This window comes from Trifolium pratense, linkage group LG1 (assembly GCF_020283565.1).
Source record: "Trifolium pratense cultivar HEN17-A07 linkage group LG1, ARS_RC_1.1, whole genome shotgun sequence".
In the NCBI taxonomy this organism is placed as follows: domain Eukaryota; kingdom Viridiplantae; phylum Streptophyta; class Magnoliopsida; order Fabales; family Fabaceae; genus Trifolium; species Trifolium pratense.
Window position 1 is genome coordinate 49790288 of NC_060059.1, and position 23887 is coordinate 49814174.

At 32.8% G+C, this 23887-nt stretch overlaps 1 protein-coding gene and 1 long non-coding RNA gene across 2 annotated transcripts; one reads left to right on the plus strand and one right to left on the minus strand.

Moving 5' to 3' along the window:
* Positions 1 to 5272: 5272 nt before the first annotated feature.
* On the minus strand, positions 5273 to 7681 carry LOC123902689. Its single transcript, XR_006807700.1, has 4 exons — positions 7373 to 7681; positions 7114 to 7247; positions 6799 to 7010; positions 5273 to 5584 (listed from the first exon to the last, which is right to left on the minus strand). It is a non-coding gene; the product is annotated as an uncharacterized LOC123902689 (long non-coding RNA).
* Positions 7682 to 15252: 7571 nt separating this feature from the next.
* LOC123907151 (DEAD-box ATP-dependent RNA helicase 38) lies at positions 15253 to 23049 on the plus strand. Its single transcript, XM_045957266.1, has 8 exons — positions 15253 to 15646; positions 15746 to 16039; positions 16747 to 16974; positions 18381 to 18446; positions 20507 to 20914; positions 21011 to 21134; positions 22253 to 22338; positions 22504 to 23049. Exons 1-8 carry the CDS (start codon positions 15449 to 15451, stop codon positions 22564 to 22566), a joined length of 1467 nt encoding a protein of 488 aa, XP_045813222.1. The 5' UTR covers positions 15253 to 15448; the 3' UTR covers positions 22567 to 23049.
* The last annotated feature ends 838 nt before the right edge of the window (positions 23050 to 23887 follow it).

The window sequence follows — 23887 nt, forward strand, 5'->3', positions numbered from 1 at the left end:
ATCATGATGAAAGTAGGAAGCATTCTCTTAGCCGTTGGAATTTTATTTGCTCTCTTCAACCTCAACTACGGCTCAGGTAAACATATCACTTTCCATTATTAATTTTAATATTAGAATTTTTTATGTTCTTATTATTCATAGATAACTTTCTTAAAGTGTGTAAGTTATTCTCAAAGAGTTTAATTCTTATGTAAAAATTTGTTTGCACCTTTAGCAAATTACATGCAATTATATTAACTTTCTTAATGATCTAACTTTTATGATTTTGTTTTGATGTATACAATGTTGTAGATGTGGTGCAAAAAGATGATTTCAAATTTTGTCGCCAAAGTATGACATTGAGTGGAAATTGTCAAAATTCTCCTACATGCTTTACAGTATTCAATGCTAAATATGGAGCAAGCGCCACCACTCACGGTTGTAATTGTCAAGATGCTGGTAAAAGCCACACTTGTTCATGCTGTATTAATTGTGATTATACAGATGGTAAAACTCCTTGTTGGAATCTCAAATAGTGCACTATGTTATCAACTTAGTGTGGCGAGAGGTTGAACTTATAATCTCATAGAAGTTGAATTCAAGTTGTACACTGGTCAATAGTACCATTATTATTAATAAGAATTTTCTTTGTCAATGTTTTATAAAAACTTTATTAATATTGTTAAAAATTAATGTAATTTAATAAATAATGTCATGACGTCCCAATAATTGTGTTGTTATGTTTTGTGTTTTGGTACGATCTTATTATATTTTTTTATTTTCATTTCAATAAATATATAAATAGTTTAATTGTGAGAAATGTTGGCAGGTGAGATTATTAACTCTCAACTCTTATCTTTTCAACCCTTTTATCAAATGAAAAAGAAAAAGCAACAAAACCTAAAGAAACTAAAGACTAATGCCTTTATATATTGATTGAAAAGGCATTTGTAAAAATATAAGAAATATCAACATGATAACAAGTGCAAACCTAAGTTTGTAGGAAATTGATATATTTTTGAACCCCAGACTATCCACTCAATTTAAAGGTGAAATTATAGTCACTACTCACTAGGCTAATTGACTAAAAAAATGTAAATTATAATCTTAAGGTGTGAAGTTCGAATCCTGTCAGGAACAATTGTAAAATCGGCATCAATGCACTTAAATTAATAATAATAAAAAAAATATAAATTATAAATCCTATTGATATCTTAATAATATTTTACTGTAAGTATAAACATTAGTAAGTGGTGTAACAGGCACATGAACCGGTGCATTCGAAAAGTATGAACCTGTTCAGAGACAAATTATTAATAATATAAAATCTTGAACAACTTATGCATCGATGCAAGCAGGCCATGCATAGTTCAAGATCCCCGTGAACTAATTCATGCACCGGTGCAAGAATGTCTCGGGTTTTTAGAAACCAAGCTATGAACCAGTTCAAATGAGCCACGAATCGGTGCATGAAATCCGGAAGACATGCATTGGTTCATACCATGTATGCATTGGTTAAAAAATGTTGATATTTGAAAAATAAGCTAAGTTCAATGCATTTTTGAAAACCTATTTAGAAAATTGTGATTCTAAAATTGTCTTAATCAAATCAATCTATTTTAATCTTATTTTTGACATCATTCAAAACAAACGAGGGTGTATGTGCACGAACAATTAGGTGCATAACTATACTTTTAGAAGTAAATTTTTAATCTATGGTCCTGCACACTAGAACATACATCAGAGTATCCAATCGTTCTATTACACATTGTTATCATAAACACCTTAGAGACATTGTTCTAGAATCCATTTTGGTTCAATAATAATGTTTTTAATTATGTGGTAATTATTAAATAATTTATTAAAAATTAAAATTTATAAAATTTTAAATTAAATTTTTCAAATTTTACCGTGTTAGTACTCTTCCATTCCAATTATTTATTTGGTTTGAAAACTTTTTTTTTTTGGTAAATAAGGGAGCAACAAAGAGACTACCAGTACCACCCTATATATAAAATAAAGTCGAAGAAATATATTTTTAAGGACTACAATCAAGGCCTAAAATATTTAAAATTTAATTTCTTACTATTTAATGTTATCAAAAGAATATAATAATAAAAAATTTACTAAATATTTTTAAACGTGGACCGAACTAATTGACTAATATACACTGAACATTTATATTTGGCAAATAATATAGAGTTACTATATGAGTGGTTAGCGATGTCTATATATTTTTGTGTGTATGTGTGAGAGAGAGTAATTCCTCATTCTGCGCATTGTCTCAGCATCTTTAGGGTTTCATTTGAGAATATCATCATGATGAAAGTAGGAAGCATTCTCTTAGCCGTTGGAATTTTATTTGCTCTCTTCAACCTCAACTACGGCTCAGGTAAACATATCACTTTCCATTATTAATTTTAATATTAGAATTTTTTATGTTCTTATTATTCATAGATAACTTTCTTAAAGTGTGTAAGTTATTCTCAAAGAATTTAATTCTTATGTAAAAATTTGTTTGCACCTTTAGCAAATTACATGCAATCATATTAACATTCTTAATGATCTAACTTTTATGATTTTGTTTTGATGTATACAATGTTGTAGATGTGGTGCAAAAAGATGATTTCAAATTTTGTCGCCAAAGTATGACATTGAGTGGAAATTGTCAAAATTCTCCTACATGCTTTACAGTATTCAATGCTAAATATGGAGCAAGCGCCACCACTCACGGTTGTAATTGTCAAGATGCTGGTAAAAGCCACACTTGTTCATGCTGTATTAATTGTGATTATACATATGGTAAAACTCCTTGTTAGAATCTCAAATAGTGCACTATGTTATCAACTTAGTGTGGCGAGAGGTTGAACTTATAATCTCATGGAAGTTGAATTCAAGTTGTACACTGGTCAATAGTACCATTATTATTAATAAGAATTTTCTTTGTCAATGTTTTATAAAAACTTTATTAATATTGTTAAAAATTAATGTAATTTAATAAATAATGTCATGACGTCCCAATAATTGTGTTGTTATGTTTTGTGTTTTGGTACGATCTTATTATATTTTTTTTATTTTCATTTCAATAAATATATAAATAGTTTAATTGTGAGAAATGTTGGCGGGTGAGATTATTAAACTCTCAACTCTTATCTTTTCAACCCTTTTATCAAATGAAAAAGAAAAAGCAACAAAACCTAAAGAAACTAAAGACTAATGCCTTTATATATTGATTGAAAAGGCATTTGTAAAAATATAAGAAATATCAACAAGATAACAAGTGCAAATCTAAGTTTGTAGGAAATTGATATATTTTTGAACCCCAGACTATCCACTCAATTTAAAGGTGAAATTATAGTCACTACTCACTAGGCTAATTGACTAAAAAATGTAAATTATAATCTTAAGGTGTGAAGTTCGAATCCTGTCAAGAACAATTGTAAAATCGGCATCAATGCACTTAAATTAATAATAATAAAAAAAATATAAATTATAAATCCTATTGATATCTTAATAATATTTTACTTTAAGTATAAACATTAGTAAGTGGTGTAACAGGCACATGAACCGGTGCATTCGAAAAGTATGAACCGGTTCAGAGACAAATTATTAATAATATAAAATCTTGAACAACTTATGCATCAATGCAAGCAGGCCATGCATAGTTCAAGATCCCCGTGAACTAATTCATGCACCGGTGCAAGAAAGTCTCGTGTTTTTAGAAACCAAGCTATGAACCAGTTCAAATGAGCCACGAATCGGTGCATGAAATCCGGAAGACATGCACTGGTTCATACCATGTATGCATTGGTTAAAAAATGCTGATATTTGAAAAATAAGTTAAGTTCAATGCATTTTTGAAAACCTGTTTAGAAAATTGTGATTCTAAAATTGTCTTAATCAAATCAATCTATTTTAATCTTATTTTTGACATCATTCAAAACAAACGAGAGTGTATGTGCACGAACAATTAGATGCATAACTATACTTTTAGAAGTAAATTTTTAATCTATGGTCCTGCACACTAGAACATACATCAGAGTATCCTATCGTTCTATTACACATTGTTATCATAAACACCTTAGAGACATTGTTCTAGAATCCATTTTGGTTCAACAATAATGTTTTTAATTATGTGGTAATTATTAAATAATTTATTAAAAATTAAAATTTAAAAAATTTTAAATTAAATTTTTCAAATTTTACCGCGTTAGTACTCTTCCATTCCAATTATTTATTTGGTTTGAAAACTTTTTTTTTTCGGTAAATAAGGGAGCAACAAAGAGACTACCAGTACCACCCTATATATAAAATAAAGTCGAAGAAATATATTTTTAAGGACTACAATCGAGGCCTAAAATATTTAAAATTTAATTTCTTACTATTTGATGTGGCATTGTCACTAATGCATATCAGCGTCCACGATGACAAATTTAATATCCATATGTCATTATTTGTTTTTAATTCAGTAAAACTTATTTTATAAAATAATTTAATTAAACCTAAGAAAGTTCATTAAAATAAAAAATTCACAACCTCTAATTTATTAAACCTAAGAAAAAACAAAGAATCACAACATGGACATGATCCTCTTTGATTCATATCAAACAATTGCATATTGAAAGCAAGTTTTGTGTTTCAAGAACCTTCAACTTTCATCATTATCCAACTTTATATAAAACCAATCTAGAATTAAACTTCAAACTTAAAACAATTTTTGGGTTTTTCATTCAAACTCATCCAAAGTCATAGATAGTTTAAAGAGTATGAGTAATTTCTATTGAAACACAAAATCATCTCTAATTTCTTTTCTTTTTTAAAAATCCAAAAATTGTTGAGTTTGAACGGAAACCATAGGATTAATGAAATCCATAAGAAAGGATTCTCTCCGACGGTGAATAAAATTCTAGTAGTTGAAGGTTTGATAATTAAGGTTTCAAATTTCATATTTTATAAGATTTAACAATTATTATTTCAGTTCAATATATAATTCTAACAATTAAAATATTTTATAAATAAAGTTTTATTGAATTTAAAAATATATAATAATGACATGGATATTAAATCTGTCCACATGAATGTTGCCAGATCATTAGTTACAAGGCCACATCAACAAAATTAACCCCAAAATAGGATGGGGATCAAAACTCAAAAAAAATGAAAATAGGGGGACTAAAAAGTTGGTTTTTAAAATAAGGGGACCAAAACTTCATTTTTTTGAAAATAGGGGGACCAAAAATGCATTTAAGCCTATTTATTTGGTTTGAAAACTTTTTTTTTCGATAAATAAGGGAGCAACAAAGAGACTACCAGTACCACCCTATATATAAAATAAAGTCGAAGAAATATATTTTTAAGGACTACAATCAATATAACACCCCAACTAAAATGTCTAGAATATTTAGTCAGAATTTACATCATTGAATCCGAGTACATTAAATTACAGAATGGCTTCTAATTACAAAAATTCACAACGGAAGGAAACTAATGGAAACAACAGATTAATACAAAAACAAGGAAGAAGACAAATCTTCTCATCGGATAATCCAAGCTCAATCTCGACCATCAGTTCCCACCTGGTTCTTGCTCTAGTAAACCTGACTATCTGAAAAAAAAACATAAATGGAGTGGGTTGAGACTATTAAGCCTCAGTGAGCTCCTACTACCCAACTACTGGTGACTACACCGGGTAATTGAAACTAATAGTTTCTATTCTTGTCTTAAACCTGAATGCATAATTTTGATAATTCATCAGTAGTTCACTTATAATTCATATTCATTAAAGAACACCATAAACATAAATAAAGGTGTAACACACAATTATTATCTTCATACATTTTACATAGACAACATGAGGTGAGTTAGGCTCAGGAGGTCTATCTACGGTCAAATTCCCTATCGAGGGCTAGGACACGACTCCTTGACTCATCTTATTGTCATGTGGAATTCCCTCTGGGAATCCAACCAGATTATCCAACTCCTATATCAGGTAGTCTCCGGTATCACCAGGATCACGACTTAACATTTTATTCATAAATGTGGTACAAAGGCCACCGAAACATTTCATTCTGAAATATGGCACAAGGCCCATAATCAATTTCATAAGATCAACTGATTTAATTCTAATAATCTTAACTTAATGGATTCCTAATAATAGGAATCACCTAATCATGAGTTGTTATCCTACCCGTGCATATCCTGATCCAAGGGAACATAATCATTACTTAAATAACACTATGTTCTTGTATGATTTCACCTATGGCTCATGGTTCGTAATCATTGGGGAACTCATTGCTAACTAACTAATCAGCCCCGTTATTAAGTATTGATTCAATAATTCCTAGGTGTTTCGATCAAGATAAGATTACATTTAAGAATTGCAAACATTATGTAAAATAATTTAATGACCAATTGGAACTTAAAACGAGTGTTGTTCAGTAATAAAAGTAGTAAGAATTCATTCTCAAGTCAAACTCGGAAACATGACTCGTGAACGGATCCAACAAATTGTAAAATCAACACCTGCAGTCCAGTTGATCATTGACACAACTTGCATGCTCTTAAACATAATTTTAACGCATTAATGAGCTTTGGGTTTAAGCATCATCACAAAACACCTAATCTAAAATTCACATAATAAGCAATGGGGAAGGGTTAGCTTATTTATGTATAATTCATGTTCATCAATAAGGTTTGATGAACATTAGGAGTACAATGGGAATGCTAATACTCCAAAGTAATGTATCTATGACTTAATTACTAATGGCTCTACTTAATGGCCAATTAAATAATGTATTGCTAATACCTAAAGGAACCCACCTGAGTTTGATAGAGATTCCGAACTGTTTCGCATGCTTATAATCATCCGTTTGTGCCGCTCAAAATGCAAATCCGTAGTCCATAAAACACCAAAAAACCAGATTTTTCTGCACAAGCTCTGCTACTGACTTCCAACTTCAAAAATGTTTATCGACCTCATCGCTCGTCGAAAAATTATGCAACCGGTACCACAACGACCGTATTTGAGTTAGCTATCCATAGAAACAAACGGAATTTCAATCCGAATTACGGTTTATCAGATATGACTTGATTAGTGAAGACAGGTCCAGACGAAAAAGTGCAGAATTTACTTACCTTAAAGTGCCAATAACACCCAAGAGACTTAAAGGCTAGCTATGAGCTCTTCCAACTCTTCCGACCCATTAACAGCTCTCTAATCCTTGCTTCTGACCTTCTCTTGCAACAATACTACTCTTCCACCAAACCCACTGGTTTTGACAAGGGAAAACATGCATTAAAATCAATTTATTGAATTATTAGTGAAATTGGGGCTTAGGGTTGAGAGATTTGCGTGAGATTGGTATGAAGGAGGTGAAAAAATAGAAGATCTTACCTTGTTCCACTTGAGCTTAGGAACCTAAGAAGTGAATTGCATGGTAGATTTGGGATTAATTTGAGGTTGAGAAGAAAATGGGTTGAAGGCAATTGTTGTTGTTGCTGCTGCGTGGAGGGTACGGAGTAGGGAGAGAGGTTGCTGATTTATTTGTATTTTTTAGAAGTAATCATGCAAGATTGTGAATCAATGAAGTGAGGATGAATTTCTTGATGCTCCATGGTGAGATGATGAGGGTGAGTCTCGTGAGAAGAAGAAGAAGTGGGGTGGGGGGGGGGGGAGTTTTACTGACTTTTTGTTTTCTCTCTCTCCAATCTTTTATATTATAAGCTTGTATACATAAGCAAACTCTAAACCCTAATTTGCTTTCCCCGTTTTCCCTCCATTTTATTAAGCAATTTTTATTAAAAAATAATACAATTTTGTCTTGACTAGGATTTGAACTCACAACCCTTCAGTGCAAGGCAATATTTTCAACCACTATGCCAAGTATATCAATTGTGATTAAAATTATGTACAATAATTGATAAACACCATCAATAATTTCCTTTATATTTATTAACATTTCTTTTTTTTTTTTTTACGTGTTTGCAAAATATTTAGGATTCAAACATTGTTTAGTGATTAAATGTATTCTATATATCTTTTATATTATAAGCTTGTATACATAAGCAAACTCTAAACCCTAATTTGCTTTCCCCGTTTTCCCTCCATTTTATTAAGCAATTTTTATTAAAAAATAATACAATTTTGTCTTGACTAGGATTTGAACTCACAACCCTTCAGTGCAAGGCAATATTTTCAACCACTATGCCAAGTATATCAATTGTGATTAAAATTATGTACAATAATTGATAAACACCATCAATAATTTCCTTTATATTTATTAACATTTCTTTTTTTTTTTTACGTGTTTGCAAAGTATTTAGGATTCAAACATTGTTTAGTGATTAAATGTATTCTATATATATATATATTGGTTGTCCTTTTGTAGATCTAAATATATTTTTTTTACGTGTTTACAAAGTATTTAGGATTCAAATATTGTTTAGTGATTAAATGTATTCTATATATATATATATATATATATATTGGTTGTCCTTTTGTATTCTATATATTTATTCTATATATATTGTTACAAATACATGTGTCGTTATTAATCATTATGTTGTCACAATTTTTTATTATACATTTAATTTTCTATTCCCATATTTCTTATTTTTGTAAGGTTTTTTATTAAGACATTTATCAAATTGGACACTGTCTATTTGCTTTTGATCTTTGTTAATTTTTGGTTGACCTTTATCATTTCAATCAAAGCAATTTTAAGTCAATTATTCCCACACCGTTTTTACTATTTTTATACTTTTTTTACTTCCATCAGTTTTATCCGAGGGGAGTATGTCACCGATTGTGTTCAAAATAATTTAAACTAATATTGTCACTACAAAAATATTTATGCCACAAATCAATTTCTATGTTTCTATTATTGACACAATTGTATTTTCATATTTTTTTGGAAATTAATTAATACATTTAATGTCGTTTAATTTTAGAAGTTAATTAATACGCCTATAATTAATACGATTTTATTTTATCGAGTATTTTTTTGGTCTCTTTTTTGGTTTTTAATGTTTATGCGTAAAATTACTAAGTGGAAATAAATAAAAAGACATGAATACAAAAACCTAATTAAAAATCAATATTATGTTTTTCAATATAAATAACAACTCTTATGTATCAAATTGAGCACTGCATATTTAGCTAAAAAAAAAATGAGCACCGCCTAATTGCTTTCGTCTTTGTTAATTTTTGGTTGACTACAATCCTTTATCACTCATGGCTGGAAAATTAACAACTCTAACTCCATTGGCTGCTCTCTATCCTGGAAAAAAGGATTTGAAGGTGAAAATTCGTGTGGCAAATATGTGGAGCGTTACTAATAAGTACTGTCCTAATGAAGTAATTTTCATGAATCTTCTTTTGGCAAATATTGAGATGATGTTACGTAGTTGTGGGAAAAGTTTAAAAATTATCCTCCAATGCCTACAGCAGATACATCATTAGTTTCTGATATACAAAATAGTTTAATACACGACGAATTGAATTATAACAGACAATCATTAGCTGAAGAACATGTTAGATTGATGTCAACTATGACTTTAGAGCAACGTAAAGTATATGACACAATCATGACAAAAGTTAACGAAAACAAACCTGGTGTGTTTTTTCTTTATGGTTATGGCGGTACAGGAAAGACATTTATCTGGAGGGTCATGTCAGCCGCATTACGCTCAAAATGTGAGATAGTTTTAACAGTTGTCTCAAGTGGGATCGCTGCATTGCTTATATCTGGCGGTAGAACAGCACATCCAAGGTTTTGTATTCCTCTAAATGTTGACGAGTTTACAACATGTACCATAGTTTCTAAAAGCTCTTTGATGCTATTAATACAAAAAAGCAAAGCTCATTATATGGGATGAAGCACCAATGATGCACAAACATTGTTTTGAAGCTGTTGATCGAACTTTAAAAGATATTCTCAAGTCTGTTGATGAAAAAAATAAACACATTCCCTTCGGTGGAAAAGTTGTTGTTTTTGGCGGAGATTTTAGACAAATTCTACCAGTAATACCCAAATGTACAAGGCCATAAGTTGTTCATGCTACTATTAATTCTTCGGTTCTTTGGAATTTTTGTGAAGTTTTAACATTGAGTAAAAACATGAGGCTTCTCGGTGGTGCTTCGAGTGCAGACGTTGAACAAAGAAGATTGTTTTCTGAATGGGTTTTAGGTGTTGGCGATGGAGAAATTGGAGATGACAACGACGATGATTTAGAACTTGACATTCCATCAAATTTATTGATTTCAAATTCATGTGATCCTCTTGCTTCTATCGTTGAAAGCACATATCCCCAATTTTTACAAAACATGAATGATATAAAGTATTTCCAAAATAGAGCTATACTAGCTCCTAAAAATTCAATAGTCGACACAATAAATGATTATATGTTGGATTTAATTCCTGGTGAAGAAAAAACATATTTGAGTTATGATAGACGGTCAAACAGTGGATGATGTTCATACTCCCGAATTTTTGAACACGATTTCTACGTGAGGACTTCCAAATCACAAGTTGAGACTTAAAGTTGGAGTTCCAATTATGCTATTAAGGAATTTGAATAAAAAATTAGGATTATGCAATGGAACAAGACTTATTATTACGAGATTGGGAAAACGTGCTCTTGAAGGAAAAATTATTTCAGGAAGTAATATTGGTGATCAAGTTTTCATACCTAGATTTTCTCTGACACCATCTGACGTGAGAATTCCTTTTAAATTTCAACGGAGACAATTTCCTATAATGATTTCTTTTGCGATGACTATTAATAAGAGTCAGGGACAATCTTTAAAGCATGTTGGGATATATCTTCCATCGCCAGTGTTTTCACATGGTCAGTTGTATGTTGCAATTTCAAGAGTTACTTCTAGAAAAGGATTAAAAATATTGATCAACGATGATGACGGTGAAGATACGACTAAGACTTCGAATGTGGTCTATAAGGAAGTCTTCCGTAATATAACATAATTTTCTTTGTATGAATATTTATCCAAAATTATTGTTGAACTATCGTTTAATGTTACTCAACTTTTTTCATATACCTTATATTATTAGAATTATCATATCTTATTTAATCATTATATATCTTACAGCTAATCAGACCCGTGCACCGCACGGGTCGATGCTCTAGTTTCACTTAAACAGCCAAAAATCATTTTACACCTTTGTCTCTCAGCTTGTCATAACTACTAATTGACTTTTCTGAACACCCAAAAGCCAAATTCCAATTAGAATTTCGTACATGCAGAGTCGATTCCTTTGTTGAGGAGTTGTGATTTTTGGAGGTTAGGGATGCTGATTTCATTCAAGAGGATAAAGAGAGGAATAAAGCAATTAACACTAGGTTTAGGTTCCATTGAAGGTGGGTTGAATGAAAGAGTTGCATGCAAGCTTGGTTGATGAGGGAATTTAACAACAATGGAGGTTGAGGTTTTGAAGGGGGAGGGCGCTGCTGCCAACAGGCAACAGAGAAGAAGATGAACCTGTTTTTATTTTTATTTTATGCTATATTACAACTTAATCCTTAATTGGTCAATGTCTAAACTGCCCTTCAGCTCCTAAAGAACAAAATTGTTTCTTTTAATCGTCAATTCTCCAACTAATAAAAAAATCTTTTTCTATTTTATTTATTGGAGTCCATAATTAACACCGTTGTTTTTTTTTTTTTTTGGTACATACATCGTTGTTATTAAGTAGAGTTGGGTTGTTACAATCTACCTCCTTAAAATAATTTCGTCCTCGAAATTCAGATCTTTCAACTTATTATCAGGGTAATTGTATACATTCCCGTCTAATACCCACACTCCGTCTCAGCCAACCATACTATCCCTAGTAGTTGAACCATCTTTGTGGCTCCGAAGAATCATTATATCGTCTACAAAGCGGACACATCGAGACAATCACACATCCACAAGCACGCAAATTCTCATCCGTTGGCATTTTTCTAAGCATCAATCTCCAATCAAAAAGGAGTGAGATTGAGGTATAAAATTGCGCCAAATAGTGGAGGCCCATGGCAGCGCTGGACCCGACGGATTAAGATGCTCATGCGCTTCGAGATGTCAAAATACCATTTTTAGAGTGTTTCCAAACAAAACAGTCCTCTTTAGGGGTCAACGACAGAGTTATGCTAAGAATCTCATCAACCAACCACGGGTCATATTGTTCAACAAGCGGAGGAATGGTCCAAGAGCCCTCATGAATGGTGTTACTAATTTTTGCTAGTTATCCGGTGTATCTAAAGCATGTTATTCGTCCAATAACAGATGCAGGTGTCATCACCGATAAGTCAAATAGATTTGTCCAAGATAATTAGAGAAGAAATTGCAAATAAGGTGCCAAAAAAATTGAAAAAAAAAAACTGGAAAAAAAATAAAATAAAAATTTGAATTTTTTTAAATAAAAAAAACTAATTGGTGAGTGGTGACATGGCAAGCCAAAAAATAAAAATGCACGTGGCAACAGGGACGAATTCAAGGGGTGGCAAGGGTGGGCTTTGGCCCCTCCCTCTCACCCCTAATGTTGTATATACTATATATTTAAAGTTGTTATTTTACACATAATTATTATTAATAGACTATAATTTCCATTTATAATCATATTGTAAGTTGTCCTGTTGCACCTCTGCCTTTGACACGCAGTTACTGGAGTCGATCCCGTCTATTCATCCTCGGCAGGTTTCCTGGTCTCGTCCAGCAGAAGGGACGATTTGTCTTAATGTTGACGGGAGCTTATTGGGCTCGCCGCAAACTGCGGGTTTCGGTGGACTGATTCGTAATAATGTCGGCGCATTTCTTGACGGTTTTTATGGTACCGCTGAAGTAGCAAAGTTTTTCACAAGGAAGGGGGGGTTTGAATTGTGAACCTTTTTAAAATTAAACTTAAGTCACAAAATAAATGGTTAGTAATAAAATTAATTTTGTGCTCAATGAGATCGTTCTAAGAATGATCTGTGCTGTGTAAAAACAGATGCAGAAAATAAAAGTTTAAGGGAAAGAAGATAAACACAAAGAGTTATCCTGGTTCACTCCTAATCTTTGGGTTACGTCCAGTCCCCACCACCTGTGAGTTTGTCCACTAGAATCTCTTAAATGTTACAGATCCAAGACTTACACATTCACCTTGATCTTGACCTAAGATCAACAACTTAACAAAGCTCCTAGAGCTTTGGACTTTCCTAGTCACCTTGACCAAACAACACTCAATCAATAGTCACGTATTGACTTGAGCAATTACAATATAGATGATTTGTTTCTAAGCTTAATTTCAGACTCACTATAAAAGAGAAGCTTAGATGAAAGCACTCTAAAGAGATTGGTACTCAGATTATGTTACAAAAGAGTGACTTCAAAAAGGACTATGAGCTAAAGAGATTGAATGAGATTTATATCACTTGAATTGCTTGAAAAACTCTTGCTCTTTCCCTTGGACTTGATTGTCTTTTATAGATGCTTGCTTGAGATTGAAGCTTGGCCTTCAAGTATATCAGTTAGAGAGTAAAATAGAGCTGTTACTCAGTGCTCTATATGCAGCAGACAACTTCTGCATAATGTGCAGATTCTCTGTTCAGTCTTGGAACAGTCTTGATTTCCTTTTGACTTTGATCCATAAGATCCAAATATGTGTGAGCTGTTACCAAGTACATATGAGTTGTTTCTTACTTCCTTCCACTGTCATGTATCAGATATAGCCGTTTGGATGCTCAGAAAAGGACTCATGACAGTTGGGAATGGTTTTGAAAAAACTGTGTGCAGGATCAGTCTTGCATCAGTCTTGAAACAGTCTTGACTGCACCAGCAAATAAGATGAACCTTCATCCTTCCTTTCTTGTGGCATGCAGCTGTATAATAGCTCTATGTGCTGATCAGTAGTAGCCTTAGCTTGAGAATAAAAACCAGCTGGAATAGTACATGAGCATATGAGACAAAAAGTACTTTTATGACACCACATTGAAGAATGTTCCCAAAATGGTCCTTTAGCAAGTACATCACAACTCATACTTAAAAATGTGTTGTTGCATTCTGATTGGTCTAGGATATGTGATCAGATGTTTTCATTGGATGATCAATACCATAAAAGATCATGAGAGATCAATGCTTGTGATTCATCACATGACTAGGAAAGCATATACTTAAATTCCATCACATGTTGTTGATCCCAAAAGAGATTATCTCCTGTAGTGATTTGGTCCATAAGTCCATTGTAAAGTGCTTATTTGTTTTGTTCTTAGTTGACTTGAAAAACCAGAAAGCACTTATTCCAAAACGTGCTTATTGTCAAAACTGCAGTCTGTCTGCTAAGAATGTTCTTAGAATGGTCTTGAAACAGCTTTGCAGGATTTTTACTTTGTAAGTGGTTTGTTAGAATCTATTTAATCTTATGCCACTCAAAAGCACTTGTTAGATAACAAAATGATCAGAATCATTTAAAATATAATTAAAGATGTTTGTAATCTTTAAAACATCAAAAGTGGATTTTGCCTCAACAACCGCGAGTCAGCCAAACATTCTTTATGTTGAGATCATGGCAGTGTTACATGGTCTGGAGTTATGCTGGAATAAGGGGTTCTGTGATGTTGTATGCTTCTCTGATTCTCTGCTTACTGTCAAGTTGATAAAGGAGGGTGTCTCAAACTGTCACAGTTTGACAAATGAGGTTCACATAATTCATTATTAGGAAGAGATTGGAGGGTGGTGATTGACCATACTATTCGGGAAGACAACAAGTGTGCAGACCTTTTGGCTAAATTGGGAGCTTCAGCGAATTCTCCTCTAGTGTTGTTAACAGTTCCCCCTACCGAGTTGCTCAACCTTATTGACGCTGACGCTAGGGGTGTGATTTTTATTAGGGAGTAGTCCTTTTTGTTTTGTTTTTCTCTTTTTTCTCTCTTGTAACAAAAAAAATAGTGTAAATTAATTCTGATAAATAAATCAATGTAAAATAGTTTTATATCGGTATAATTTGATCTTTATATAAATTACAAATAAATTTTATGTTATATTTATTAAAAAATGGTCAGCCCCCCTTTAGTTAGTTTCTGGGTCCGTCCTTGCATGGCAGTGCCACGTCATCCTCCGTCCGTTAAACTCATATGGACGTCAAAGACTAAAACCATTGACTGATGAAATTTCAGGGACTAAAAAATATAAAAACAAACTTGAAGAATTAAAAAGAAAATTCTGTAAAAAAATTATTTAATTTTTTTTTTTACAAGATTTGAAGCTGGCTTTATTTTGACGCAATCTTTTTCTGCTGCTTTATTTTGACGCAACCTTATTACTACGCGAAGTCGCAGACACAACTACACACACCTATATATCTATCTATCTATATCTATATCCAACAGTAACAAATTCTATAAACTCATAAACTCACTCTTCAGAACCCTCCCTAACCCTAATCGCTTCAATCCATCGCCAAAGTCTTTCCGGCCACCGGAACTTCGAATCCCAATTATGGCAGAATCTTCAACAACCTCTCCACCACCAGCCACTAAAAGCTGGGCCGATCAAGCAGACGACGAAGATGCCAATCCATCTTCAAGCTCCGCCATCGGAACCGAAACACCTCCGATCGATGAATTAATACTCAACGAAGACAAGAAATCGTCTTCTAAAATGTTAGACGATCCCGATGACTCCAACATTCAAGCGGTTCGATTCTGTGCTACATCTTTTTTTTTTTTTCCTTTTCTTCTCCCTCTTTTAAATCTCGGCGAGAAATTGATTTAGGGTTTTTGAATTCTGTTGCAGGTTACATCTGGTGACACTCCTTACACGTCTGCAGCGACGTTTGAAGAGTTGTCAATCTCGCCGGAGCTTTTGAAGGGACTCTATGTAGAGATGAAGTTTCAAAAACCTAGCAAAATTCAAGCTGTAAGCTTGCCAATGATTCTTAATCCTCCACATAGGGATTTGATAGCGCAGGCACATAATGGTTCAGGAAAAACCACTTGTTTTGTGCTTGGGATGCTTAGTCGTGTTGATCCAACTTTGCAAGCTCCTCAAGCTCTTTGCATTTGCCCCACTAGAGAGTTAGCTATTCAGGTTAGATGCTTTGCTCGTTTGATTAAGCAATTTAGTTAAGTGCGTAGAGCATACATACTTATCATATAGTAACTGCTTATGTAAAAGCTATTTATATATTAAATTAGTGCCCGATTGGTACTGATTATAAAAAAAAAAGAAGTGATTTTGATATTAAGTGCTCGTTTGGCCCAGCTTTTTTTAGAGCTTATGCAATATAAAATAGATTTTATGTTATTTTATAAGTTCACACTAGTGAAAATTGTATTTTACAAAAATAGATTTTATGTTATTTGTTTACCAATATGAAAATAACTTTTTTTAAATCAGTTATAAAAGAAATTGTGTTTTGAGAATCTACTAAATACAGCTTCTCATTTGAAGTAGTTTTTAGATTCTCAATCTTTCAAAAGTGATTATTTTGTTTAAAGAGTTTATTTTATTTTATTTTATTTAGGAAAAATGTAACAAACGGGTTTAAATAAAATAAAATCATTTTTTTAAAAGCTATAAACTTTTTTTCATAAGCTGAGAGCTTATATGGAAATAAGCTAAAATCTACATATGTACATTCATAATTCCATAAGCTCTTCCAAACAGTTTTACAAATGCATATGCCAGTAGATAAGTTATTTCCAACTGTCCTTATTTGATTTGATTTATTTTTTCTGGTTTCTTAATATGTTGAACAATGTGGCTTGATTGTTATTTGTTGTGTTGTGTGTTAGAATGTTGAGGTTCTCCGTAAGATGGGGAAGTACACAGGGATTAGCTCAGAATGTGCAGTTCCTATGGACAAAAGGGATTCAATTCCGATTTCAAAAAGGCCGCCTATTTCGGCTCAGGTTGTTATTGGTACTCCTGGCACGATTAAGAATTTGATGACTCATAAGAAACTTGGGGTGACAAGATTGAAGATTCTTGTTTTTGATGAGGCCGATCAAATGCTCGCCGAGGTAAATTTTGTGTTATTTAACTAGGCTTACATACAAATACAAGATACCATCTTTCATTAATTAATTCAATATTATTGGAGAATTATTTATACCCTAATTTGATGCACCGTTGAATTATTATTTAGGTACTATCTATCAATTGAAGAAAAGAAACTAAGCAATGAATGTATTATTATTTGATTTCTAATTTGCTGTAAATAATAAATGAGTTTTTTAACCTTACATACAAATACAAGATACCATCTTTTGTTTTTACTGGTCTTTTTCGTATGCCTTTTGAATACTAATTATGAATGTGCTTTAAGTTTGTACTTCATTTGGAACTGAACTTTGTGTATTACAAATTATAGTTTTATACTGAAGTTACTAGTATCCTTTTCGAATTGCATCTCTGCAGCATGATTTTTGAGTGCAATGTTGATAACCAAATACTTTTTTTGGTATTATATATTATTGTAGAATAGTAAACAAAAGCACACTTATCTAATGAGGGACGTCAATAAAGGAAGGTGGCTACAGTCTTATTTTATGTATAGAGTTGTATAAAAGTAGTTGTTTTAAAAAAAAGACAAGAAACATAAGTATAAAAACTTATCATAAACCAAGACCTTATGGATATGCTTACCTGCTAGAGTATTTTACTATTTTGATACCTGGCCCAAACATTAGTAATTAGTTGGATAATCTAGGAACAGACACAACATAATTGACATGAGACCTGATTGTAATTCCAAAGCATGACACCTGTCAGTTGTATTAATATCAAGCTTCTACTGTGCGCCGTACTCATTTTATACCGGAGAGCTGCATTATGTATCACTTCCCTTCTTTACAAGCCCATAATGAACAACATAATCCTTCAACCTCATGGGATCATTAGACGAGAAGTGCTAATACCCCTGCAATTCTTTACATGAGACAAAAGAGACAACCAAAGTTAATCAACAACTAAGAAAATTATAAGTCTACAACAACTCCCACAATCCATTTTCTGTGATTGGCTATTTGTTTGTGGCGGACCACTGGGAGAACTACATGGATGCCCTTTGCAGAAATGACATGAAAAATGCCTGCAGACTCTGCAGGTGCAGACCAATGTGCTTTTGTAGATATTTAAATTAAGATGATGATTCTCCCCTTCTTGCGATGGACTGAGGGAAGAGGTTGCTATTAAACAACACATTTTTTTATATAGTTCTTGTTCTAGCTCTAGCTGTTAATTAATTTGAAGTCTAAAAAACTTCCAAGTAAATATGTAGAACAACTAACACCCATTTCCAGGTTTAGGGAATTGTTTTGGTTTACTGAATTTGTCTTAAGTTTTTCCTTTTCTATATTTTTTAGCAGGGTTTGGTTGCTAAATATGACATGCCTTACTTAATAACTATAAAACTGTGCTGTTGCAGGATGGATTTAAAGATGATTCTCTGAGGATAATGAAAGAAATAGAAAAATTCAATTCAAACTGTCAGGTTTGTTGATCTCTCCTCTTGCTTAGTGTGCATGCATGTATGGCATTTCCATTCATACAAGAATTTTTTTGCATAGACTTAATCTAAAAATGTTGTGTAGAATAAGGCAACATCTACATCATTTTACATTATTGTATGTGTCACACTCAAACAACCACTTTACATTTTTTAAATGGTGATGTGGCATTTTATGATTGCCATCCATTGGGAAAGCATGATAAAAATAGGGCACTATCTTAGCCCATTCCACAATGTGAAAGATATTTAAGGTGTACATCAGTGCCATCATTTATCTTATTTTATTAGAAGAGAAAACAGTAAGATGTTTTTGCAGTTTATTATGCTCATGCTTGCCCAAGTAATGTTGTTCACGTACATGTACAAAGAAAGAAACCTGGAATCAATTGATCGCTCATGAAAGCCTGTACAAGTTTTTTTCTCATAAGGCCTGAGAAAGACTTTGGAGGGAACAACAATAAATGACTTGTATGAATTAGATGGGAGGTTGGCTAAAAGAGAGATAAGAAATTTAATGTATTTGTTCAAATTGAGCAATTCAAACATGAATGGTGAATAGGGATTATGTGTATTTTCCTCTTCCTAACGCTAAGAGGACCATCTGGTCTTCTACAATTCTTAACTGAAGAGGGGGATTGTTTGTGCTTCCCTTAGAGGTCTTTTTTTCCACAAGACGTTATAGGTGTTAGTGGTGCACAAGTTTCTTGACGGGTTTTAATTTAAATAGGTGATTCTGCCAGATCATGAGAATACATTGGAGATAGCGTTGTTATTAATAGTCTTCCTTGAATTTGACCTTGAGTACAAGATGAAACTGGTTTTGCGCGGGGCGGGGGTAGGGATGGCAATGGGTAGGGTACTATAGTACCCATCCCATACCCGCAGTTTGAAAACATACCCGTACCCATCCCCATACCGGCGTGGGTACCTTTGTACCCGTCCCCATACTCTATGGGTACCCAGGTACCCGTACCCGTTACCCGCAATTTTACTAAAAATAAATCGATCAATTATAAAATAACATATCGTTTTAATATAATTAATTTTTTTTTAAAAGATTTAATGTTGACTCATCAAAATTATAAACAAAATTTTTAGTAACCTCATGTTAAAGTTAATTTCTTTGTTGACATATTCACATGGTGTTTGTATTATGTTATAAATAATTTTTTTTATTAAAAATGTGTAATAGTTTAATAGTATTGTATTTTTTAAAATTGATATACATATGCATATGTAATTTATACAATAATATATATAAAATAAATAAATAAATATTACGCGGGTATGGGGCGGGGTGGGTACTAAGGTACCCGCACCCATACCCGTTCATTTTTGCGGGTAATTACCCATACCCGTGCCCGTACCCAAAATGCGGGTTTTTACCCTACCCGTTATGGGTCTTTTTTGCGGGTGCCCGCTGGGTATGGGTCAAATTGCCATCCCTAGGCAGGGGGGATATTTATAGACTCATAGACCCATTAATGCAGGTTTATAGTAGGACGGGCAAGAGGAATGCAGACCTGCAAATGTTACGAGAGAACATGCTGCACAAGAGCAGTTGGCGGGAGGAGAGAGGGAATGATATCAGAATGGACATGTAGCAAATAGGGAGTGGGTGGTTGGTTAGGCTGTACTGAGGAACATTTTCTTTTTTTATCAGGCTACTGGCATTACCTTGCTTTCCTAATTGTTATCGTTTAAGGAGCTTGCTCCATTTCGTTTGCCTTATTTTTTTCTGTTTCGTGAAATTTCTTCTATAAGAATGTAACAGAGAATCGATCCTCTGGTTGTATTTTCCTCTTTTGGCTTATAGCTTGGGGCTAAAGAGGATTTGTCCTTGACTGGGCGCATTGCTTTTTTCATTTATCTATTGATCTAGCTCCTTTCAGTAATACAATTTCTTCTTCTAGATAAGAACTAGTAGTAGAATCATGAGACATAAATATTTCAAATGTTTGTGTCTGCTCTTATGTGTTACAGTTGCCTTTTCAGTGTTGTTTATTCTCTACGACAATTTTGATTGGATCGAATTTCTGCAGGTTCTTCTGTTTTCTGCTACATTTAATGATATTGTCAAGAATTTTGCTACAAGGATTGTTGAGAAGAAGGAGCATAATAAACTTTTTGTGAAGAAAGAGGAGCTATCTTTAGATGCAGTGAAGCAGTACAAAGTTCGTGTTCCTGATGAACTCGAGAAGATTGAAGTGATTAAAAATTATATATTTGAAATAGGAGAGAATGTGGGGCAAACTATTATATTTGTGCGCACTAGAAATAGTGCAAAAATGTTGCATAAGGCTCTTGTTGATTTAGGCTATGAGGTTACATCCATACAAGGTGCTCAAGAACATGACGAGAGAGACAAGATCGTCAAGGAGTTTAAAGATGGTTTGACTCAGGTTCTTATATCAACTGATCTCCTTGCCCGTGGCTTTGATCAGCAACAGGTGCTCATTTGGTTTCTCTCTCTCTGTCTCTTTCTTCCCTTCATGTGTGCTTGGACTCATTTGTTTTTACATGCATCCTTCTATTGTATTGTTTAGGTTAATTTGGTTATCAACTACGATCTTCCAATTAAGCATGCTGACTACCGTGGCCGTGAACCTGATCCTGATTTTGAGGTGTATTTACATAGGGTTGGTAGGGCTGGGCGATTTGGACGCAAGGGTAAGTTTCCATCCAACTGTTTGCTTAGTGTTGTGTAGTAAGCTGTCAGCTTGGTGTTGTGTAGTAGTTATCATGAATTATTATATTATTGTAACAAGTGAGCTTTCTGTTAATTTTTTATGTTCAACTTGTTTATGCCAGAGATTATATATCTGACACAGTAGTAATTTGCCATGCCTTTTCCATGTACTATAATCATAAGAGTAAACGTTGGCCCCAAATACTTGGTTGGTGTTATTTTCCTCAAAGAAACAGTGTTGTTGCCATGCCACCATGCTTCATTGGTTGAAAAATAGATGTTGGTTCTATTAATCTAACTAGTAATATTTCAAGCTTCTTGTATATATGGATGGTGAATGTTATCTTGGGCTAGATAAAGTCTAGACAAAAAAGTGTATAAAATCGGCTGTGTCTGGACATTATTTCTGTGAGCTGCATTTTCATGTTCCACCAACCTAATCTTGCAGACCCTTTGTTGGACTGATTGTCCTAGCTTTGATGGGGTTATGTTGTAATGATTGGGATAGCGAGAGGGGACACATTCAACATATTTTTTGTTAGGATAGGAACCTTATGGGTTGGGCAAAGTGAGAATTATCTCATCTCTGAGGAGCTTTCCTCAAGGGATTTTTGGAGCAAACTCTTGTAGTTTTTCGCATTTGGGAAAAAATAATTAATGTCCTTGGAAATTTGAAAGGGGTCTTGTATAATGGGACAACAAAATCTCAAGAGAGTCTTGTATTTAGGGATGGAGGTATAAATTCTAACATGGTATTAGAGCTTATCTCAAACCTGATAGAGTTGCCCATTTACGTCAATTTCACTCTCCATATGTCCAATCATGGGTGTTCGACTGGTGTTCTAAGATTTCACATCAACTAGTTATATGGCCGGGGGCATGTATATCTATATGGTTAAAGTATTTCATATAAAGGCTTGTTCTATCTTACCATTGATCCAAGCTAGCATTTGGTATTTTGTTTGGCCTATATTTTAACATTTTCTAAAGGAAGTAAATTTGTATTTTCACTCCCCAGTAAGTTATGCATGATATTTTCAGCAGTAGTTCAAAATATTTTTCAATTTTTTTATACATATGTTTTCATTTGATTGAATAGGGGCTGTATTTAACCTGATATGTGATGAAAAGGATGAAAAGACCGTGTCAAAGATTGAAAAGCATTTTGGCACACATATAAAAGAGGTATGCTACTTTATAATGTACTTGAATTAAAATTATGATGTTCCATGCAGCATGGTGCTGAACATCAAAATTTCAAATCATTTGAAGACTTTGTATACATGTGCCAATGGCTATGAAAATATGCATCTTACATAAATTATTTTGTTAATATCATTGTGGATGTAGGTGCAACGAAGTAATGTTGAAGACTATAAAGCTGCTCTTAAGGAATCTGGTTTACTGTTTTGAATCTCCAAAAGTTGAAGGATTTTGATAGCTTTGTGTTGGTCTCCTGAATGTGCTTGGATTACAACATTAAATATTGCCATATCTATGATGCTTTGATTAATTATTTTAGAGTGATTATGGTATCCACACTGCGTGCTATCTTCGGTTTCAAGTTTATAAGTGTATACAAACTTTGGAGTAGCAGATTTGCATCTTTTTTGTTGAAAGAAGTCATCTAATATTAGTATATTCTGTATGAGAGATTAGTTACACTGATTTATGCGGATAAATTTTGAGTTATAGTAGTGCTGCACATGTGTATTTTTTTTTTTTAACAATGCTGAACATGTGTATTGATTATTGAAGTGCTGAATATTAGACCCAAGAAACAGTGGTGAAACATAGACACAATAAGGTCCTCTAAAAAAGATGATTGCTCAGCCCTTCAGTCGTTTTCTATGATGATGCTATGTGTTATCAATTCAACCATTAATTTTTTACTCATTTTTTTTTTTATATTTGAAGTTAATCTCACCTTTTCTTATTGAATTGAGATTCATAACAAAAATGCGTCATTTTACTGAAATTATATTTATGGTAGTGTATTTTGATAGAATTGAAGGGGTGTATTGAGAAATCATTCTAAAAAATAAAATAAAAATAAGCTGACAATTCTGATATCCTTCACCGATGTTGGTGAAGGGTGAATAGTGTATTGGATCAACAGCTAAATGTTCTCACTTCTACTCTATAAGATAAGAAAGTACCTATGAAATTCCTAATATACCCCTTTTTTGTATTTTGACACATAATCAATTCAGGGTTATTTTGTGTCTTTATTAAAAAACGTTAGTAGAAAAATGCTAAAAAATTTCTTAGTAAGAATCGAACCCTTAATCTTTTACTTACAATTCTTATTAGATTTATTACTAAGCCATATGAATTAATTTGTTATATTTTTTGAACCAACATATAATCAACATGAGTTAAGTTAAAAGAAGAAAGGGGAAGTGTTTATTTATTTTTTCTTTTTTATAATAAGAGAGTAAAATTCATGTACAAATAAAAGGAGAGATTCAATGAAATTCTTTATTTCAACGTCATAAGTGCATTATACCAAATAAGACAACAAATGTATGTTTTTTTTTTTACAATATAGAGGTACATGGTGTTGTTTCCATTTATTTATGATATTTTATTTGAGTTCAACCCTTTCTTTAGTGTAATTTTATCATTTATTATTTATGTTTCGTTATTTTAGATTCACTCAACTTGATTTATGGACTTCAATCCAATATTTAATTAAGTTAATTTTCAATTTGTAGTTCAACTCAATAAATTT